The sequence below is a fragment of the Aricia agestis genome, chromosome 6 (assembly GCF_905147365.1).
Source record: "Aricia agestis chromosome 6, ilAriAges1.1, whole genome shotgun sequence".
Classification (NCBI taxonomy): Eukaryota; Metazoa; Arthropoda; class Insecta; order Lepidoptera; family Lycaenidae; genus Aricia; species Aricia agestis.
The window spans coordinates 11,176,718-11,193,704 of record NC_056411.1 but is presented as its reverse complement, the minus strand read 5'-3'; the positions used below and the strand labels follow the sequence as shown (position 1 = coordinate 11,193,704).

At 34.9% G+C, this 16,987-nt stretch overlaps 1 protein-coding gene across 1 annotated transcript in view; it reads right to left on the bottom strand.

Moving 5' to 3' along the window:
* LOC121728166 (fatty acid synthase-like) overlaps positions 1-16,987 on the bottom strand; it is a 42,099-nt gene that overhangs the window by 11,768 nt on the left and 13,344 nt on the right. The window contains exons 10-24 of the mRNA XM_042116289.1: positions 16,836-16,987; positions 15,704-15,887; positions 14,700-14,848; positions 13,873-14,057; positions 13,393-13,512; positions 10,605-10,714; positions 8,205-8,395; positions 7,483-7,634; positions 7,091-7,345; positions 4,888-5,009; positions 4,213-4,274; positions 3,072-3,323; positions 2,728-2,937; positions 2,367-2,516; positions 213-325 (exon numbers count right to left, since the gene is read on the bottom strand). Of these exons, the coding sequence (XP_041972223.1) occupies positions 213-325; positions 2,367-2,516; positions 2,728-2,937; positions 3,072-3,323; positions 4,213-4,274; positions 4,888-5,009; positions 7,091-7,345; positions 7,483-7,634; positions 8,205-8,395; positions 10,605-10,714; positions 13,393-13,512; positions 13,873-14,057; positions 14,700-14,848; positions 15,704-15,887; positions 16,836-16,987 (2,407 nt within the window). The remainder of the gene's footprint in view (positions 1-212; positions 326-2,366; positions 2,517-2,727; positions 2,938-3,071; positions 3,324-4,212; positions 4,275-4,887; positions 5,010-7,090; positions 7,346-7,482; positions 7,635-8,204; positions 8,396-10,604; positions 10,715-13,392; positions 13,513-13,872; positions 14,058-14,699; positions 14,849-15,703; positions 15,888-16,835) is intronic.

The following is a 16,987-nucleotide window of genomic DNA, read 5'->3' as shown; positions in this document are numbered from 1 at the left end:
AAAACATAGAGCCTTTGAAATAAAAGCAATGCCAAAGCCTGAATTTAAAGAATTTTAGGTTAAAGGGGTAAAAAGGGGGTCAAATATTTTAAATTGTTTAATTTGGAAATTGAGTATCTTGATATTTGAAACATTAAATTTTAGTGGAAATATTAATCCCTATTCGCAAAATTGTATCAAGAACAACAACAGAAATAAAACTTCTGTAATACCTTTTAGTAGTTCCACTAAAATCAATAACGCTTTTGGTAGGTTCATTGTCTTCACGGAATTGTGTTCCTAGGAGTTTATTTATGTAAATTATATTAACTCCAACGTAGTTAACCTGTTGAAATGAAAAAAATATATAAATTAATTAAGAGTGTCTTAAAAATCTTAATGGCTAAACCAATCAAACAGTCATTTTTGGAATGAAAAAAGAGTGGCATATCGTACATAGTCATGGGCGTACCCAGGTAGGGGTAGGGGGGGCAGCTGTCCCCCTAGAAAATAAAAGAAACGTCAATTTTCCTGGTAAGTGGGAATTAAAAACATGTTACCTACTCTGTAGAAAACGAAGTGTTTGAAACAAAATATTTTTTCAGTCGGATTAATAAAAGTCAATTTTCATGATTTTTTGTTTCAATATACTAGATCGACCACCTTCTCGAAATAGGTATGCTGCCCCCCAAGCTGAAATCCGGGGTACGCCCCGTAGTAATTTAGCACTTTGAGACATTATACAGTGTATAACAAAAATAAGTGATAATACTTTAGGGTGTGTACGTATTCCTTGTAGAGAGTTTACTGTAAAAGTAGAAGAACTGAAAGACCAATTTTTTTTTCACTTTTGTATGGGCAAGGGCCCGAGCGTCACGAGTTTCCCCATACAAAAGTTAAAAAAAAATTGGTCTTTCAGTGCTGCCACTTTTACAGTGAACTCTCTACAAGGAACACGTACACACCCTAAAGTATTATCACTTATTTTTGTTACACATTGTATATATTAAATGAACGGGCTTGAAAAGTTGAACAGTTTATTGTATGAAGAAAAATCTCAACCATACGGGCCAATTCACACCGGATCGGCAGCGGCCGGCAGCGGCGCGAAGAGGCGCGGCGAGGCGCGGCGAGGCCGGCAGAGGCGGCTCGCGTCGCCGCGGGCGGCCGCTTGTGGACGCTCGACTCGCGGCCGCGCGCTACCTTCAGAGCGCCGCACAGTGGATCGAAAATCGAGTTTCATAGACATAGGAACTTGAATTTCCAGATGTCTTTTTTTGGGCTGAAATATGTTTTCCTAGTTGTTATTACATAATAAAATGTAAAAAGACTCATCTACGTGTAATAATAAGGGAGTAATAATTTTTTTAAGAAATTTTAGTATGGAGCAAATAAATTAAATTGTCTGGAACTTCTTGACATATTCTATTGTTTTTTTGTTAAATGATCCGTGTTCTTTACTTTCATAAAAAAATTGTAACTCCCTTATTATTACACGTAGCTGCGTCTTTTTACATTTTATGATGTAATAACAACTAGGAGACCATATTTCAGCCAAAAAAAATGACATTTGGAAATTCAAGTTCTTATGTCTATGATACTCGATTTTCGATCCACTGTGCACCGGGCGTCCGTCGGCGGAAAGTGCTCGCGGCACCTCGCGACGCCTCCAGGCGCTGCGCGACCGCGCGCGGCCGCCCGCGGCGCCTCGAGCACTTTTGAAGTTTTCAAGCGATACTAGTAGTTATAAGTATGTAAATAAAGTTTAAAATTATTTCACACTAAAAGTGCTCTTCGCGCCGCCGCTGCCGGCCGCTGCCGATCCGGTGTGAATTGGGCCTACGAGACAAAAGTCCACGGGAGTCCGGAGTAGAAGGTAAAGCAAAATTACGACATAGTATAAAACTGCGGAAGGGTATCTGTTTAAAAGGTCCACAAATTGCGATTTTTTTAAACCCGCATAAATCATAATTACTAAGTATTTCATAGTTATGATTACATAATATAGCTTAAAAAAGAAGAAAATATTATTTTTAAACAAAATATTGTCATTACTACGAAACTTACACTAAAGTATTTAATAACTGTCATTGTTTAAAAAGTGGCTTTTTCAAATTTGTCCTAAAATTCTACCATTTCTCTACTCAATCTTCAAAGTAGTCGAGGTTTTTGGCAAATTCTGGAATAGCCTTTGCTTGCCAGTTGCCACAACACCAAGCTCGTATTCTAACTCTCACAATAACAATATAATTTTTATTTTAAAAATAAATAAATTTCAAAGGGTTCTGTAGATTCCATGTGTATCTCATCGTCAGTTATTTATTTATTTTCAACTTTATCATAGAGCAATGTTTATTAGGGACAGTTATGTTCATATTATTAATTACCTTAACTGGTACGCCCTCAGTTTCTTGCAAACTTTCAGAAACCCAATATACAGATTTAAGGTCACCAATCCGTGAAATTTTTAGTTTATGCGTTTGCACAGAATCATTTTCATCTTCTAAAGGCAAATAATATTCTCCTCCTTGTTGCTCCTGTAAAACACATAATATTTAAATACGTATTATTACAACACATATTTTGTGAGCAACTAATTGCTTTAACGACACAACAGCAGCTAAAGCTATTCCAGCAGATGGCGTTGTTAAGTAACACGAAGTCAATGAGTGTTTGCTATACCGAGCAAAGCTCGGTCATCCAGGTACTATGTTACTAATTTACGATACTACCAAAAATTACTCATACCTGTGGTGATTGATGTTTTGGCTTACGCACAACTATTGAGTTTAAAGGATTGGGTTGGTTAGATTTCCAAATCCCCAGTTCTATTTTTCCGTCTTCTATAATATGAGAACTGATCATAGTGTAAAGATCAGAATTTTTGAGTTCAAAATCATGTTTATGGATGATAAATATATTGTTTTGACGAATAACACTTGTAAGCTTTTCACATTTCTGCAATGATTAAATTAAAACAAATAATAATGATTACTGCATCCAACAGTTCTTCATAAGTCATATTATAAATTGTCAATCATATTATTCAATATTATTATATGATTACATATTTTTAATGTTTAAACATTTACCTTGTCACTTTGCAATAAATTCGTGGTTATAAGAATATCAATATTTTCAAAATCGTTTATCGATATATTTTCATCTAAATTAATTTTACGGTAACTGGCTTTTATTCCTGGAATTCTAGGAATTATTTCTTCAATATTACTACTGAATTCTATCTTGCGACTATTGGTATCAAAAATTTCTACTATACTTAATTTCTCCTTTGTAACATTATCGGCAACAATTTGTAGGAACACATGCAGTGCTTTTATCTCCTGAAAATTAAATTATTCAAAATAAACTTTTTAAGGGGCGGTGGGTAATTAGGTACTCCACTTTGCCAATGTTTTTGTGGTCCAAGAAGAGTTCTGTGATATAATTACAATTGACGACGTGAAATAGAAACAAAACAAAAAATATATCTCGAAGTAGTTGGTAAAGAAAATAAAATCGATATTGTCATCACGACATAGTCGTTCCTATTCGTCAATTTTATTTAGACTCAACTGTGCTAACCACTATTAACAGAAGTCCCGCTACAATCTCCTTGCATAATAATAAGACATATTCGTATCTTATTTACTTTCATTTCTAAATAAAATTTGCAGATACGTTACAATTCACAATCTTAAATAATAAAAAAATAAAATATAAACAAAAAACTTTTTGAAAAAAAGCTTTTATTTAAACACTCTAAAATGAAGAAAATAAATTTCTCCTTAAAATGTTTAACTATTAAGTTATAACTTATAACCTCAATATATTATACAATTTGCATGATAATAAAAGCTTGTTGCGCGATTTGTGAATAAACTAGTACCAATTTAACTAGGAGTAAATTGATATTATATTTTTTTATTTTAATAAAATTAAATACTGACAGATTGTTAAGTGTCGCAAGTCGCGACAAGCTTTTATTATCATGCAAATTGTATAATATATTGAGGTTATAAGTTATAACTTAATAGTTAAACATTTTAAGGAGAAATTTATTTTCTTCATTTTAGAGTGTTTAAATAAAAGCTTTTTTTCAATAAGTTTTTTGTTTATATTTTATTTTTTGTTTTTTAGTTATTCTCTGGCTAGATTTCTTAGTCTGTTTGATTGTAGTTTTGTTTCAAGAATTTGTTAAAATCTGATTAACTTAAGTCCAAGAAATCGTACTTGATTTTGATCAGTAAAAACCGTGTCTATATTTAGCGAGTTCCGTCTAGTTCCGTTAATTCCTGCGTGAATAAAAAATTAATTTCACTTAACATAAGTGACCGAATTCGACACGACACGACACGACACGACACGACACCCTGAGCCCTTTCATTTGATACCCATATTGCAGTAGTGCATTAAAAATAACTTTTCCCCTATCTTGGATGAGCCGCCATATTGGATGTAGAATGACATTACATTAGTTTTCGAGTTACTCTCAAAAAGCCCTTTCAGCCTATCCTTATTGTAGGACTACATAGAAAATAACTATTTCGCCATCTTGGATGGTCGGCCATATTGGATTTAGAGTGATGTCACATACCATATCATGCATTGTCATCCAAACTAAACGTGTATGCAAAATTTCAGCTCAATCGGTTAAATACATCTACTTAAAAATTGAGTTGCAAAATTTCACCCGAACATACATACTTAACTACATACAGAGCAAGTTAAATAAAAGCTTTTAAAAATATTAACAGTTTCATCTATGATTATAGGAAATAAAAAATAGAAATTAATAATTTGTTTCGTTTTTTTTACTTGTATGAAATTTGCGTAGCACGGAGTGTGTAAACTATCACAGATCTGTTCTTAAATCTTAGGAATCATAATCTATTATGTACAAAATACTTGCATTTATTGTTTTCGTCGACAGAAGAGGCATGAACTCGCAGATTTTTAGCTCAATATTGTCGTTCTTCTGTAAAGGAAGGTCTACGAATCTAAGGCTTTCCATAACAACACCACCGCAGCTGAAATTGTAATTATAAGGGCGTTTAAAGAAAAATCTCGGAAGCATAAAAAATGTATTATATAATATGGTACACAAGAAGAAAATGGGCATAGGCCCTTATATGGATAAATAGAAAACTATTTAAGGCCATCCCCCGAGCAAATGACCTTGACCATACATTTGCCGCGTTGCGGAGATCGCACCAAAATCATATTTTTTTTTACTTATCTTAATTCAAAATTGACCTAAAATAATTCAAACGGCAAATATGTAGTTTATGACATTATCGATCTATTCGCTTGTGTTTCAAATAAAAGTAATTTGTAAATACTAGGGAGATACTGAAAGTATGCTTGAATCATCATAATAAATATTAATTATTAATGCGCAAAAGCGAAAAACTTTTGATCCCTTTTGACGAAAAATGTGGAAACGTAGGTGAATGAAATTTTGCACAGTTATTGTTTATATGGTGAAGGAGTGCATCGAGCTAATATTATTTTGAAATAATGCTTTTATCATAATTTTTTTAACAAATAAAACATTACACACACTACAATGTGCATTGTGCACACTACCATATTTTTGAATGACAAGCCTATACATACGAATTATACACTTTTTTTATGGTTGAAGTCTGTTGTTAAATTAAAAATGGATTGTTGTTTTTTTTATTATATCTGAAAGAGTCAATACTTTAAACGGGGAGCCAAAGGTAGACGATAATTAAATTTAAGGTCCAATTTTGACCATTGGGCGATCGCTAGTTTTAAAAAATTGTTATTACTTTGGAAGCTGATATTATGAGTCTAAGTAAACAAAAATAGGACATAAATAACGGGGAAAGGAATGTTCATTATGCTGAAGATTATTGCTGTATTTTTATTATAATTTTGTAGGCTTACAAATTATGAGTAATAAGGCAAAGAAATTTAAAAAAACCCCCGCCAAACAACTTTAAAAAGTAATGAAATAATATTTAATGCCTGTAAGTTCAAATAATTCCTAACTTGTGTAAAGTAATATTTTAGTCCATAATTGTTGTCATGGTGTATCGGGGGACCGCCAAGTAAACTACAACCGAGAACCGCCAAGTCGCTGATTATCTCCATTCGGTTCGCTGTGAATTAGTGTGAACAGATCCTTTTAAACTATAATGTTATGTGAAATCAAACATCTACAATAGCGGTCCCCCGACACACCTTGACAACAATTATGGACTAAAATATTACTTTACACAAGTAAGGAATTATTTGAACTTACAGGCAGTAAATATTATTTCGTTATTTTTTAAAGTTGTTTGGCGGGGGTTTTTTTAAATTTCTTAATTTAATTTTATTTCATACTTTTTAAACTTGTGTTGGTTATAGTGCAGAATAATTCCTATATACAGAATCATATTCTCATGATTACTATCTATCAATGTCCTTTTCGATGAGGCCGTTAATATGAGCCCAAACATGAAACCTCCACTTTGGGTTCATACGAAGCTCGGTTCCTATAGAATCCAGGTGATGCTGCAGCAGCAGCATGTAAATATTTACTGTCTATCTACTTCTTACTGGTTGTCGCAATTAAAATGAGCCCAAACACGAAACCTCTGCTCTAAGTTGGCGAGGAGTTGGATATCCTATTGATTACCAGGTGATGCTGCAGCACCAGGTCAACTTTTCATTAATATGTGTATACGTATATTGTATATTCACAAATGTCACGAACTACAATGAAATAAAAACCCATCAAACGACTGCAAGTTGCTAACGGCCTTTCATGAACCAGATAAACCCTGATTGTCCAGCACTGAGCAGGCTGATAATGATGAATTATAGCTAAGAACACTCTCGATCATGTCAGCTTTCAAACAAAAAAAAACTAGATCAAAATCAGGACAGATACACACACAGACAAACAGACAGACAGACAGACAAGTCAAACTTATAACACCCCTCTTGTTTGTCGGGGGTTAAAAAACAGTAAATTACGACATCTCCGTATGGGGAGCGCCTTAAATAAATTCAGTTTTGTACTTTGGAAAACGGTTTAAAATTTTAGCAAAATAAATACATTGTAAGTTAAAATATAAGTCTAAATTGTACTTACATTGTTAAATCGTATAAATCTAATATTTTCGCATTAGCTACGACTTTATCATCTTTTACAACAGTGGCATTGCTTTGTTTCTCGACGTCAATAACAATCTTTCTTATGAGGTCCAGCTTAGATATAGTGTTATGTTTCCTCTTTAAAACATTGAGTTGAATAATACCATCAAGGAACGTCACCCAATTACCATTCCATTCGATTTGTGCTTCCGTCATAGAGTCATTAGTACTGTGTATACTACGGAAATTCTCGCTAAAAAAGAAAACTCATGAGTTATGACAAATACATAATATAGGTAATTTTGTTTTGTATTAGCTGATATCTCATTAATGCCCACTGACCTATCGACATCTATATAGCCAAAATCATCAAATCAATGAATAACTTACAGATAATTATATTCTTTTCCACATAGTAATTCATAAATATCATCACCCGATACATTTGCTTCAATTATATCAGGAGGATTGTGAACCTCCCTGTCACTTCTTATTTCAGGAATAATAAATCCTGTTACCAATAGTGACTTTTCATTTGACACCTGCAAACAAAATTATGTATTAGTTATTATTACCGAAGACTATTATAATAATAACTCTTGTCAAGTAGAGTGAAACTGTGTGCTAACTTTTACTATTTTTAGCTACTTATTACTAAAGATTAATTTCCCTCTCGAATCAATTCAAGTCATATAGAAATTTCTAACGTTTACAAAACTCTAAGGTTTCTGATAAAATATTTGGGGTCTGTTTCACCACTTTCTGATAACGTTCCGAATAGGTATACACAACTTTTTTGACAGATTCTCTGTCAAGGTAATTGTGGATAGCCTATTTGTCACTTATCAGGAATTGGTGAAACAGCTTTAGGGCCTGTTTCACAACTTTCTGATAAATTGCCTAATAGGCTATTCACAACTTTTTTGACAGATTCTATAGAGAATCTGTCAAATTAATTGGTGGATAGCCTTATTAGGAAGTGGTGAAACAGGCCCTTAAATTTTAAAATTATAAACAAAATTATTAGGGAATATTTAGATTTTTTTTATAATTTTTAAATTTATATTTATATTATATTCTTAAATTATTGTAGGAAAAGGAAACAATCTTACCTCAAAACGACCTGATCCCTTTTGTATAGTGACATAAGGGCGTAACTGATATTTTTTATGCAGAATCGGTTGTGAGTAGAAATACACGTTGTCAAATTGAACAGATAAATTATTTCTTTTCAAATTTAAACTTGCAGCTAACGTGTCCCATACAGCAACAAGAGCAGCAGAAAACGGATATAAGTTTTTTCCTATAATAATTTATTTTATTAGGTCAGCTGTTGCTCATTCAGCATAGATAATAAAATTGGCTAAGTGCGAGTTTTTTAGGGTTCCCTACCCAAAGGGTAAACGGGACCCTATTACTGAGACTTCGTTGTCTATCCGTCTGTACGTCTCTCTGCCTGTCTGTCTATATTGCTCCAGGCTTTAACTTAAGAACCGCTATAGCTAGACTTCTGAAATTTTCACAGATTGTGTATTTCTGTTGCCGATATAACAACAAATACATTAAATACAACAAACAGGATTTCATACAACAATTAACGTGATTTTTTGTGCCCTTTCTTGCTTGATATCAAAAATGGAAACAGATAGATGATATAAAATTAAAATAACATTTAAATAATATCAATAACTAATTAAATAATATAAATACTCATAATGGCCGATTTTATTTAACTATTGTATGAACCATGTCCACCATCATGTTTGTGAATTCCTCATAAAAACATAGAAGTCAAAAGTAAAATTACACACTAGTCAGTACACACTACACACTCTAAACTCTAAAGTATTAACACTTAGTTTTGATTCAAGATGTAAAACTTTTTTTCTCTAGCCTATTCTGTTCCACTGCTGAGCAAAGGCCTCCTCCAAGATCTTCCATTGGGGCCGGGGGGGGGGGGGGGGCAGGTGTGGCACAGAAGCGAGCACGCTTCTGTGCCACCGCTGGCCCGCCCGGCTGGTATGCTTCCAGCTCATCGCGCCATCTTTTTCTAGGCCGGCCGCGGTGGCGGTGTCCATCTTCCGGTACCCACTCTGTTAAGATCTTTGCCCAGCGGTCGGGATGTATGTTGCTTACGTGTCCCGCACAATCCCATTTCAACTTTGCTGACTTTACTCCTACTCCTTGATTCCCGTTTTTGAGCGCAATATGGTGTTTTACATTTTATCGAGAAGTTTAAATCCTACCATACTGCGCTACATCGCTCTTTGGCATACCCCGAGTTGGGACTTTTGCAAATCGGTCAATGACCAAGTTTGTGCACCAAAGGTTAGGTCGGGCAGAATACACAATATGTCGACCAGTATTCGCTTCAGGGAGAGAGGTAAATCCCCCTTCATCAGCATCTTCATGGACCGGTAGCTCCTCCAGGCGGTTTCGTTTCTGCGATCGACTTCCTTCCCATGTCTATTTTCAAAGGAGACTAACTGGCCCAAGTAGATGCACTCGTCCACATATTGCAATTCTTGCTCATCTACGTCGACCCTACGCTTCGTGCTATTGGTCATTATTTTAGTTTTGGACCTATTCATTGCTAGTTCCACCTCGAGGCTTGCAGCGCTCAGGTCTTAGAGCATTAATCTTCGTAGTTTCGCGACTGTGGCAGCGAACAAGACAATGTCGTCAGCAAAACGTACTACTAATATATATTACGTGGCAAAACGAAGGTTTGTTAACCTTTTCTTGCCAACTTCAATGCCCATTGCCGGCCAGGGACCTTCCAGTTTTCTAAATATTTCTTCAATGACGCAGGTAAAAAGTTTGGGAGAGAGCGGGTCAGCTTGCTTGACGCTCTTGAGTACTCGGAATATAGGACCAGTAGTGTTGAGTTTTATATCTGCTGTGCTATTGGCACAAATTATTCTAAGGAGTTCTATGAAGTTGGGATTTATGTCTTGGTTATAAAGGGATGTAAATATTGCAGAGTGTTTAATATTGTCAAATGCTTTTGTATAGTCGACAAAGGCTAGGTAGAAAGGTTTGTTAAATTCCGAGTACTTTTCATGGATTTGATTAACTGTCTGGAGGTGGTCTGTGGTGGAGAAACTGTGTCTGAATCCGGCTTGCTCTGGCGGCTGTTGTTTATCTAGTTTATGGTTGATTCGGTTTAATATAACTTTAATTAATGTCTTATATAGGTGTGAAGTAAGGCTGGTAGGGCGATAGTTAGTAATATCACTTTTGTCTCCTTTTTTATGAAATAAAACAATGTTGGAGTGGCACATCATATTTGGGAACTTGCCGGAATTAAGAATTATATTGAAAAACGTCGTAATATGTGGTAATAAACTAGGCAGACCGATTTTTTACAATTCGGAGCTGATACCATCTTCTCCAGGACTTCGGTTGTAAAACATAGTATTTCAAAAAATATTTACCTACTTGGGTACCTAATAAAGAACATAAAAACTAGTAAATGTATCAATATACAAAAGCCACCTACTCGTACATACCTCTGATCATATGGCCTTTTAAGTGACTATGTTCCACGTCGTACGCAGAAATAACGTCTTGCGACGTTGAAGAAGTCTTCATATTAGCAGCAGCTATGGTATGTAGAGACCTAATAACAAAATAGCAAAATTATATATTTTTTATTCTTTACAAGGTGTAACAAAACAAAGTGAAATACTTTAGGGTGTGCATGTGTCCCTTGTATCGAATTCACTGTGAAAGTAGCAGCGCCGAAAGAGCAATTTTTTGTGAATTTTATGGGCAAGCGCCCCAGCTTCATGCATTTAAAATACAAAAGTTAAAAAAAAAGTTACCCCTTCAGCGTTTCTACTTTCATAGCGGACTCTATACAATGGACCCATACAAACCCTAAAGTGTTAACACTTGTAGTTTGTGCGTCTTTAAATGATGATATGTGTGACACAATATTACAATTGACAATAGTAGGGAAGTTACCTAACAAAAATTAATCGATAATTTAAAAATATCAAATCCCTTCGTAAAGGAATTGCAATCGAAATTATCGATTTCGTACTGATATTTCAGTGGTGCCGGCGAATTAAGATGGCCGCCCTTTTTTATCGATTTGATTTCGATTTAAAGAGCCCCGGAGACGATCAAACGGTTTGATTCAAACCTTACGTGTTTGATGCAACCGTTTGATGTCGGTTTGAACGGTTTGTCAAACGACACTGCGCAGTTTCATTCAATACGCGCTGTCGAGTACACGTCTTGTGATGCAGAAGATGCTCTAGATTCTAGAACGAGGATCGCGATTTTCTTATCTTATGTTTATAACGTTAATGTCCTCTGTCAGAAGAGAAAAAAAAAAACGTGGGAGAGCCATGCTTCTGCACGAATGGGCCGGCTCGACCGAAGAAATACCACGTTCTCACAGAAAATGTTTCGCCGAGTGAGTGAGTTTACCGGAGGCCCAATCCCCTAACCCATTCCCTTCCCTACCCTCCCCTATTACCCTATTCCCTCTTAAAAGGCCTGCAACGCACCTGCAGCTCTTCTGATGCTGCGAGTGTCCATGGGCGACGGAAGTTGCTTTCCATCAGGTGACCCGTTTGCTCGTTTGCCCCCTTATTTCATAAAAAAAAAAGACTGGTCCAAAGAATGGTATGGGCTATGGACTAACATAATATCGTTTTACCCACGAACATCTACAGAAAGTGCTAGACACTACAGCTTCTTTCTTTTTTTCTTCTTCATAATCCAGCACTAAACTAAGCCGGGTTTGATCAAACCTTCAAACGCGTCGGAACACGATCAAACGGCGCGTCAAACACAACGAAAATATGAAATTTCATCAAACAAGCTTCAAACACGTAAATGTTGACAAACCGTTCAAACTAGCTTTGTAAACGATCAAATCGGTTTGAGTCAAACCAAAATTTACGTGTTTAAGTCAAACCGTTTGATCGTCTTCGGGGCCCTTAACAGAGTCAATCTCTATTGACATAAGTTCCGTTTCATGCACCTGACATTTTTCAAATCTTTTCGTAACAATAATACTCCTATTTCACAGTTAATATTTATCATTTTATATTAATAAGTTAACATTTAGCAACATTTCATTTTTATTTATTTACAATTATAGGAAACATATTTTGTTTTTGTAGATGGAATATAATTTATTACATTTTGTTTTTTTTTTGTTTTCTTGTAAAAAACCCGTAGCAAGGAATATGAAAACTGTCACCCATATCATCTTATAACGCACAAACTATAGTTTTATATAATAAATCAGTATCTCGCAGGCGGATGGTACAATCCGCCGTTTTACTTACGGCTAGCTGTTTTAAAAAACAAGGCCGGATTGAATGCGGCTGAATGAAAAATCGCCGGAATGTATTCGGTGCCATACGTTATTCAAAACGGAGCCATGTAATAAAGTGAAAGATAAGTCGCCTCTTTCACAGTTTTGAGTTCTGATTCTTAATACTCGTGGCGCTACCTGTGACATAACAACAACAACAGCGTTGGATACCGAAAGTGTGTTGCTAAATTGCGAAGTTTTGAGTGAATTAAAAAAAGAAAACAGTAGATTACATTATTGAAACAATTTTCAGATGAAATTAAAGAATTTCTATTGTTCTCGATGTAACAGTAAAGAACGTACCGGTACGAGGAAAGTACGATGCGGCTAAACGAGGGCCGCCTTATTAAAGAACGTATCGCAATGACAATCGGCTAATCGTTAAACCGCCGCATTACAAAACGGCCCTGTTTTTAAAAAAGCTAGCCATAATGTATACGGCGGACTATACAATTCGTGACATATACATAATTATCTACAGGAGATATTAGGTACTGATTTACTATAATATTATACAGGGTACAATTAAATCTTCCGCCGAATTTTCTTTTGGGCTCAAGTATCATTAGGGGAGTCCATTTAACCAAAAAATAGGATGTTAATTTTTTTACGATAAAATATTTTATCCCACTTAAAATCGTTGCAGAATGGTCACTTCGTTGCCGCGGTAGGTAGGACGGGGGTGACGCGGGGGGTGGCGCGAGAGACCCGGCCGCGGCACGCGTCGGCGACGCGTAGTGTCCATTAATCGTGGTGTTTTTTGGGAAAACTTTCGGAAGATATTTCTCAACATTTTAGTACTGAGTGATTATAATAGAAAAAATATGTGTATTTCATTTTTAATAAGGATTCATATATTGAAATTTGACCGGAAGGTTGAATTGCATCCTGTAGATTAATGAGACTGAGCAAGAATTGCCCCTATAATGCCAAAAATATCAAATTAAGTATTATTATCTTACCATTTTTCTTGATACACCCATTCTACTAAATGCGATAACATAGGGGTTGATGTTGAAACTGGAAGATTTACTTGAGGGTATAACGCTTTCACTTTTGGATTAAATCCCTCCATATATAATCTGAAATAATAAACCATACTTCTACTTAACATAAACTTGGCTCGTCGGATTTAAAGCATTTCCAAACACATCTGCGAGTCTTATTAATTTTAAGAAAAAAATTTGAGAACCAATAGGTCGATAAAATTAACATTAAAGGCTCGGACACTAGTGTCGGGACACATTGTATATAAGACCTAAGTCTAGCGGGCCCGACAGTTCATTCTAATTTTTTACCTAATATTTATAAATTTTCTCTCAGTAACCACCTTCCTCTGATGTTAGCAAACACAAGAAAGAATAATAACCTATTAGAAAATCGGTGCAGACGTTCTCGTATATATTTTTTTAATTTGCAAAAGATAGGGTAAGAAGTTTTACCGTCCAATGGCTTCCAGTAAGTAAATGGAGTTTTCAGGATGTCCTCGACGAGTTATTGGAAGCTGCTTACATGATTCCGGTAAAGAACGCTTAAGAATGGCTTGTAATAATCCGTGCGGTGCAACTTCGATCAGAACTGCGTTCGGTGGAATCAAATGCGCTGTTTCCTCAAATAGAACTGGGTTCTACAAAACCAAAAATTGTACTTAAATAAGTTTAAAAAACTTTGTTTTGGAGATTAAAAGGACCAAAAAAGTGCTCATTAGATATTAAGCCAAATTAAATAAGCCCAAACACGATGGGGTTGTGTGGTATTATTATAGACTACATCCATCTTTCCAGCTTTATTATTATTAGATCACATGATGTATATTATGAAGACGTATAAACCGATACCATCGATACTTACAAAAAGCAAAATAAAAAATAATAATCCCCGACGAACAAATTGTGCAACAAGAGTTAATCAACGTAAAAATCTTTCGTAAATAGAGTCGATCTTTTGCTGACTTGGTCATACAAACAATGAATTTTATTAGTTTTCAATGCACTTCCTTGCACACCTATTTGTTTCTCCAAGAGTTTAAAGTGACAAAAATAATAACATATTATTCAACTAACTATAAGCTTGGTAAAATTCCAACAAGAGATATTGAATTATTAACTAATGTGTTTCGGTTTTTTAGTAAGTAACGAGATTATTTAGCTGCACAACTATATTTTGAAAGTAATACAGCTCTCGCCACAGGTACATTTTAGTTGAAATTTTAAATGGCTAGACCATATAGTATTAGTCGTTGATCATAATATTATGGTAAATGAATCACCAGTAAATTGTTGGTGTGGTATTCTGCCGAGCTATATTTTGCGAGCGGTTCATCCCATCGGTCTTGAGGAATTGAGGTTGAAACCCATCTTGCAGACCGTGGTCGCGGTGTTTTTAGTATGTCTTGCATACACTTCAGTAAGCCGGGACCTGTATTGTATAGATTTTAATTAATAATAATTAATATTACCTACTTATTAATTAGTATTTACGTTTTTTGATCTGAGGTTGGTACTAAATACCGAAATTAATCAGTACCTACCTTAGATCAAATAATGGTATTTTTTTCCCTATAAAGTGAAGTAATATTATAAATAATATTGTCTTTATAAATTTCTGATTCGAATATAGAGCAAATTTTTACGAACGCACAAAATAACGTATATTATTGTATAGTACATACGGAGAGAAGGTGATTCATGTGATATTATGACTCATGACTGTGCAGTTACAACTTACAAGCCATTAACGAATAGCTATGTGTCATCTTCTTTCATTCAACTTTCATTTTGGCGCATTCAATACTTGAATGCGTCAACGAACGCAACGCCAACTGCCATTTTTAATAACAAAGCGAAAGTTTTGGATACGGTCAGAGGGCATGCGTCGCGGGCATGCCTCACGTTCGCTGTTGACTGCGCTATAACGCATGCCCTTGACGAACAGAAAAAGGCACAGTGTGGACAAAGCTAATGAACTTTCTATTTCAGAGCATTTATATAACATCTACTTTTAAGACTGATATTGGTAGTAAACAATTATGATTCGGCAAACTTTAAAAATAAGTTAAAGGCTGATAATGAGAGTGTCACGATAATAAAAATTATTTGTATCTGCCTTTTACCTGACGTGCACAAACAAGGTTTTGTTCTTATTCAAAGGTAAAACGTTGTCAAAAGCTTTATATTACATAAGTGCACAATATTAGTTGTACAAGATAGAGTGCGCAACGTTTGATATAATACTCGTAGTTATAGAGTAGGTATTAATTAAACATAATATTACCGGCGTTAGCAATATAACGTGAATGATAAGCTATGTTTGAACACGGCACTTCTTTTGCGAATATGCCTTTCAATCCCAAGCTGGTAACAAACTCGGCCATAATATCTGCTGGACCAGAAATAGTACTGGATTCTGCGGAGTTGTGGCAAGCAACATCGATTTCAGGCGGACATATTTTTGATATCTGAAAAAAAAGAGCCACAAAACTTCAAAATGTAATAATAATAATTGTACAAAAAATACGTAGGAAGGTACAATAAACTAGCTTGCTACATACTTTTCATATTATATACATATAATATTTTGTTATCAGGTTGAAGAGGAATAGGAAAAAAATTGTTTGTATATTCTTTAATATTGTTGTTATTCACGTTCCAAGTATATTGTTGAACAAAAAGTGTTCGGGCGTATAATAATACGATGTGTCCCGACACCAGTGTCTGATGACTCTGGTCCTTTAATGTTATAATGGTATTTTATTGACGAAATGGCTCTTATTTTATCAGTCACTCGTGCCATTTAATTTTTAATAGGGGTCTTATACAAATTTGACCAATACTTCTTATGCATAATGTCCTATGAACATAAAAACGGTCGCATTTGATAGCTAAATACTACAGAGAATTAATAATGCTTTGATTTTCGTAGAGTAAAACATAGAAAAATAAAAGTTAAAGGAAAAAGTTAAGGGATTTAAAAAAGCCAAAAACCGTTTTTTTTTTGTGAAAAATCTAGCGTATTTAAGAATTTATTTTAAGAAAGTATTAAAGATTTTTTTAAATTAGACAAAAAAATAATCGAGAGCCAATTTGTCGATAAAATATGCCATAATAATTATATTCTCTTTCATCTCATGAAATTTAAGGATCAGACACCGGTGTCGGGACACATTATAATATATTAAAACGAATAGAACATAGGAATTAAATACTACTATTTAGTTTTTGAAAAGGGACTTCAGGAAGACTGAAGTAGGCTTTGCAATCATAATTTTCGGATCGGTCGTTTCTAATTTCTATCATTTATTTTTGGAGGTGCAGTGGATAAAGACAGTAAACAACAAGACGTGCCTTTCAGGTAGAAAAAATGAGTCTGAAAATATTAATTTCTGATTTAAGGTTTAGGTAGGTACCTCTTTGTATCCAAGTCCAACGGCTGCCATAGACCCACGAATGAACGGTGTTTGTATGGAAACCAGACCACGGTTGTAAGCACATAGAATCGCCTCTTCCAGTGTAAAACAACCATCCGCATAAGCACATCCAATTTCTCCAACGCTGTGCC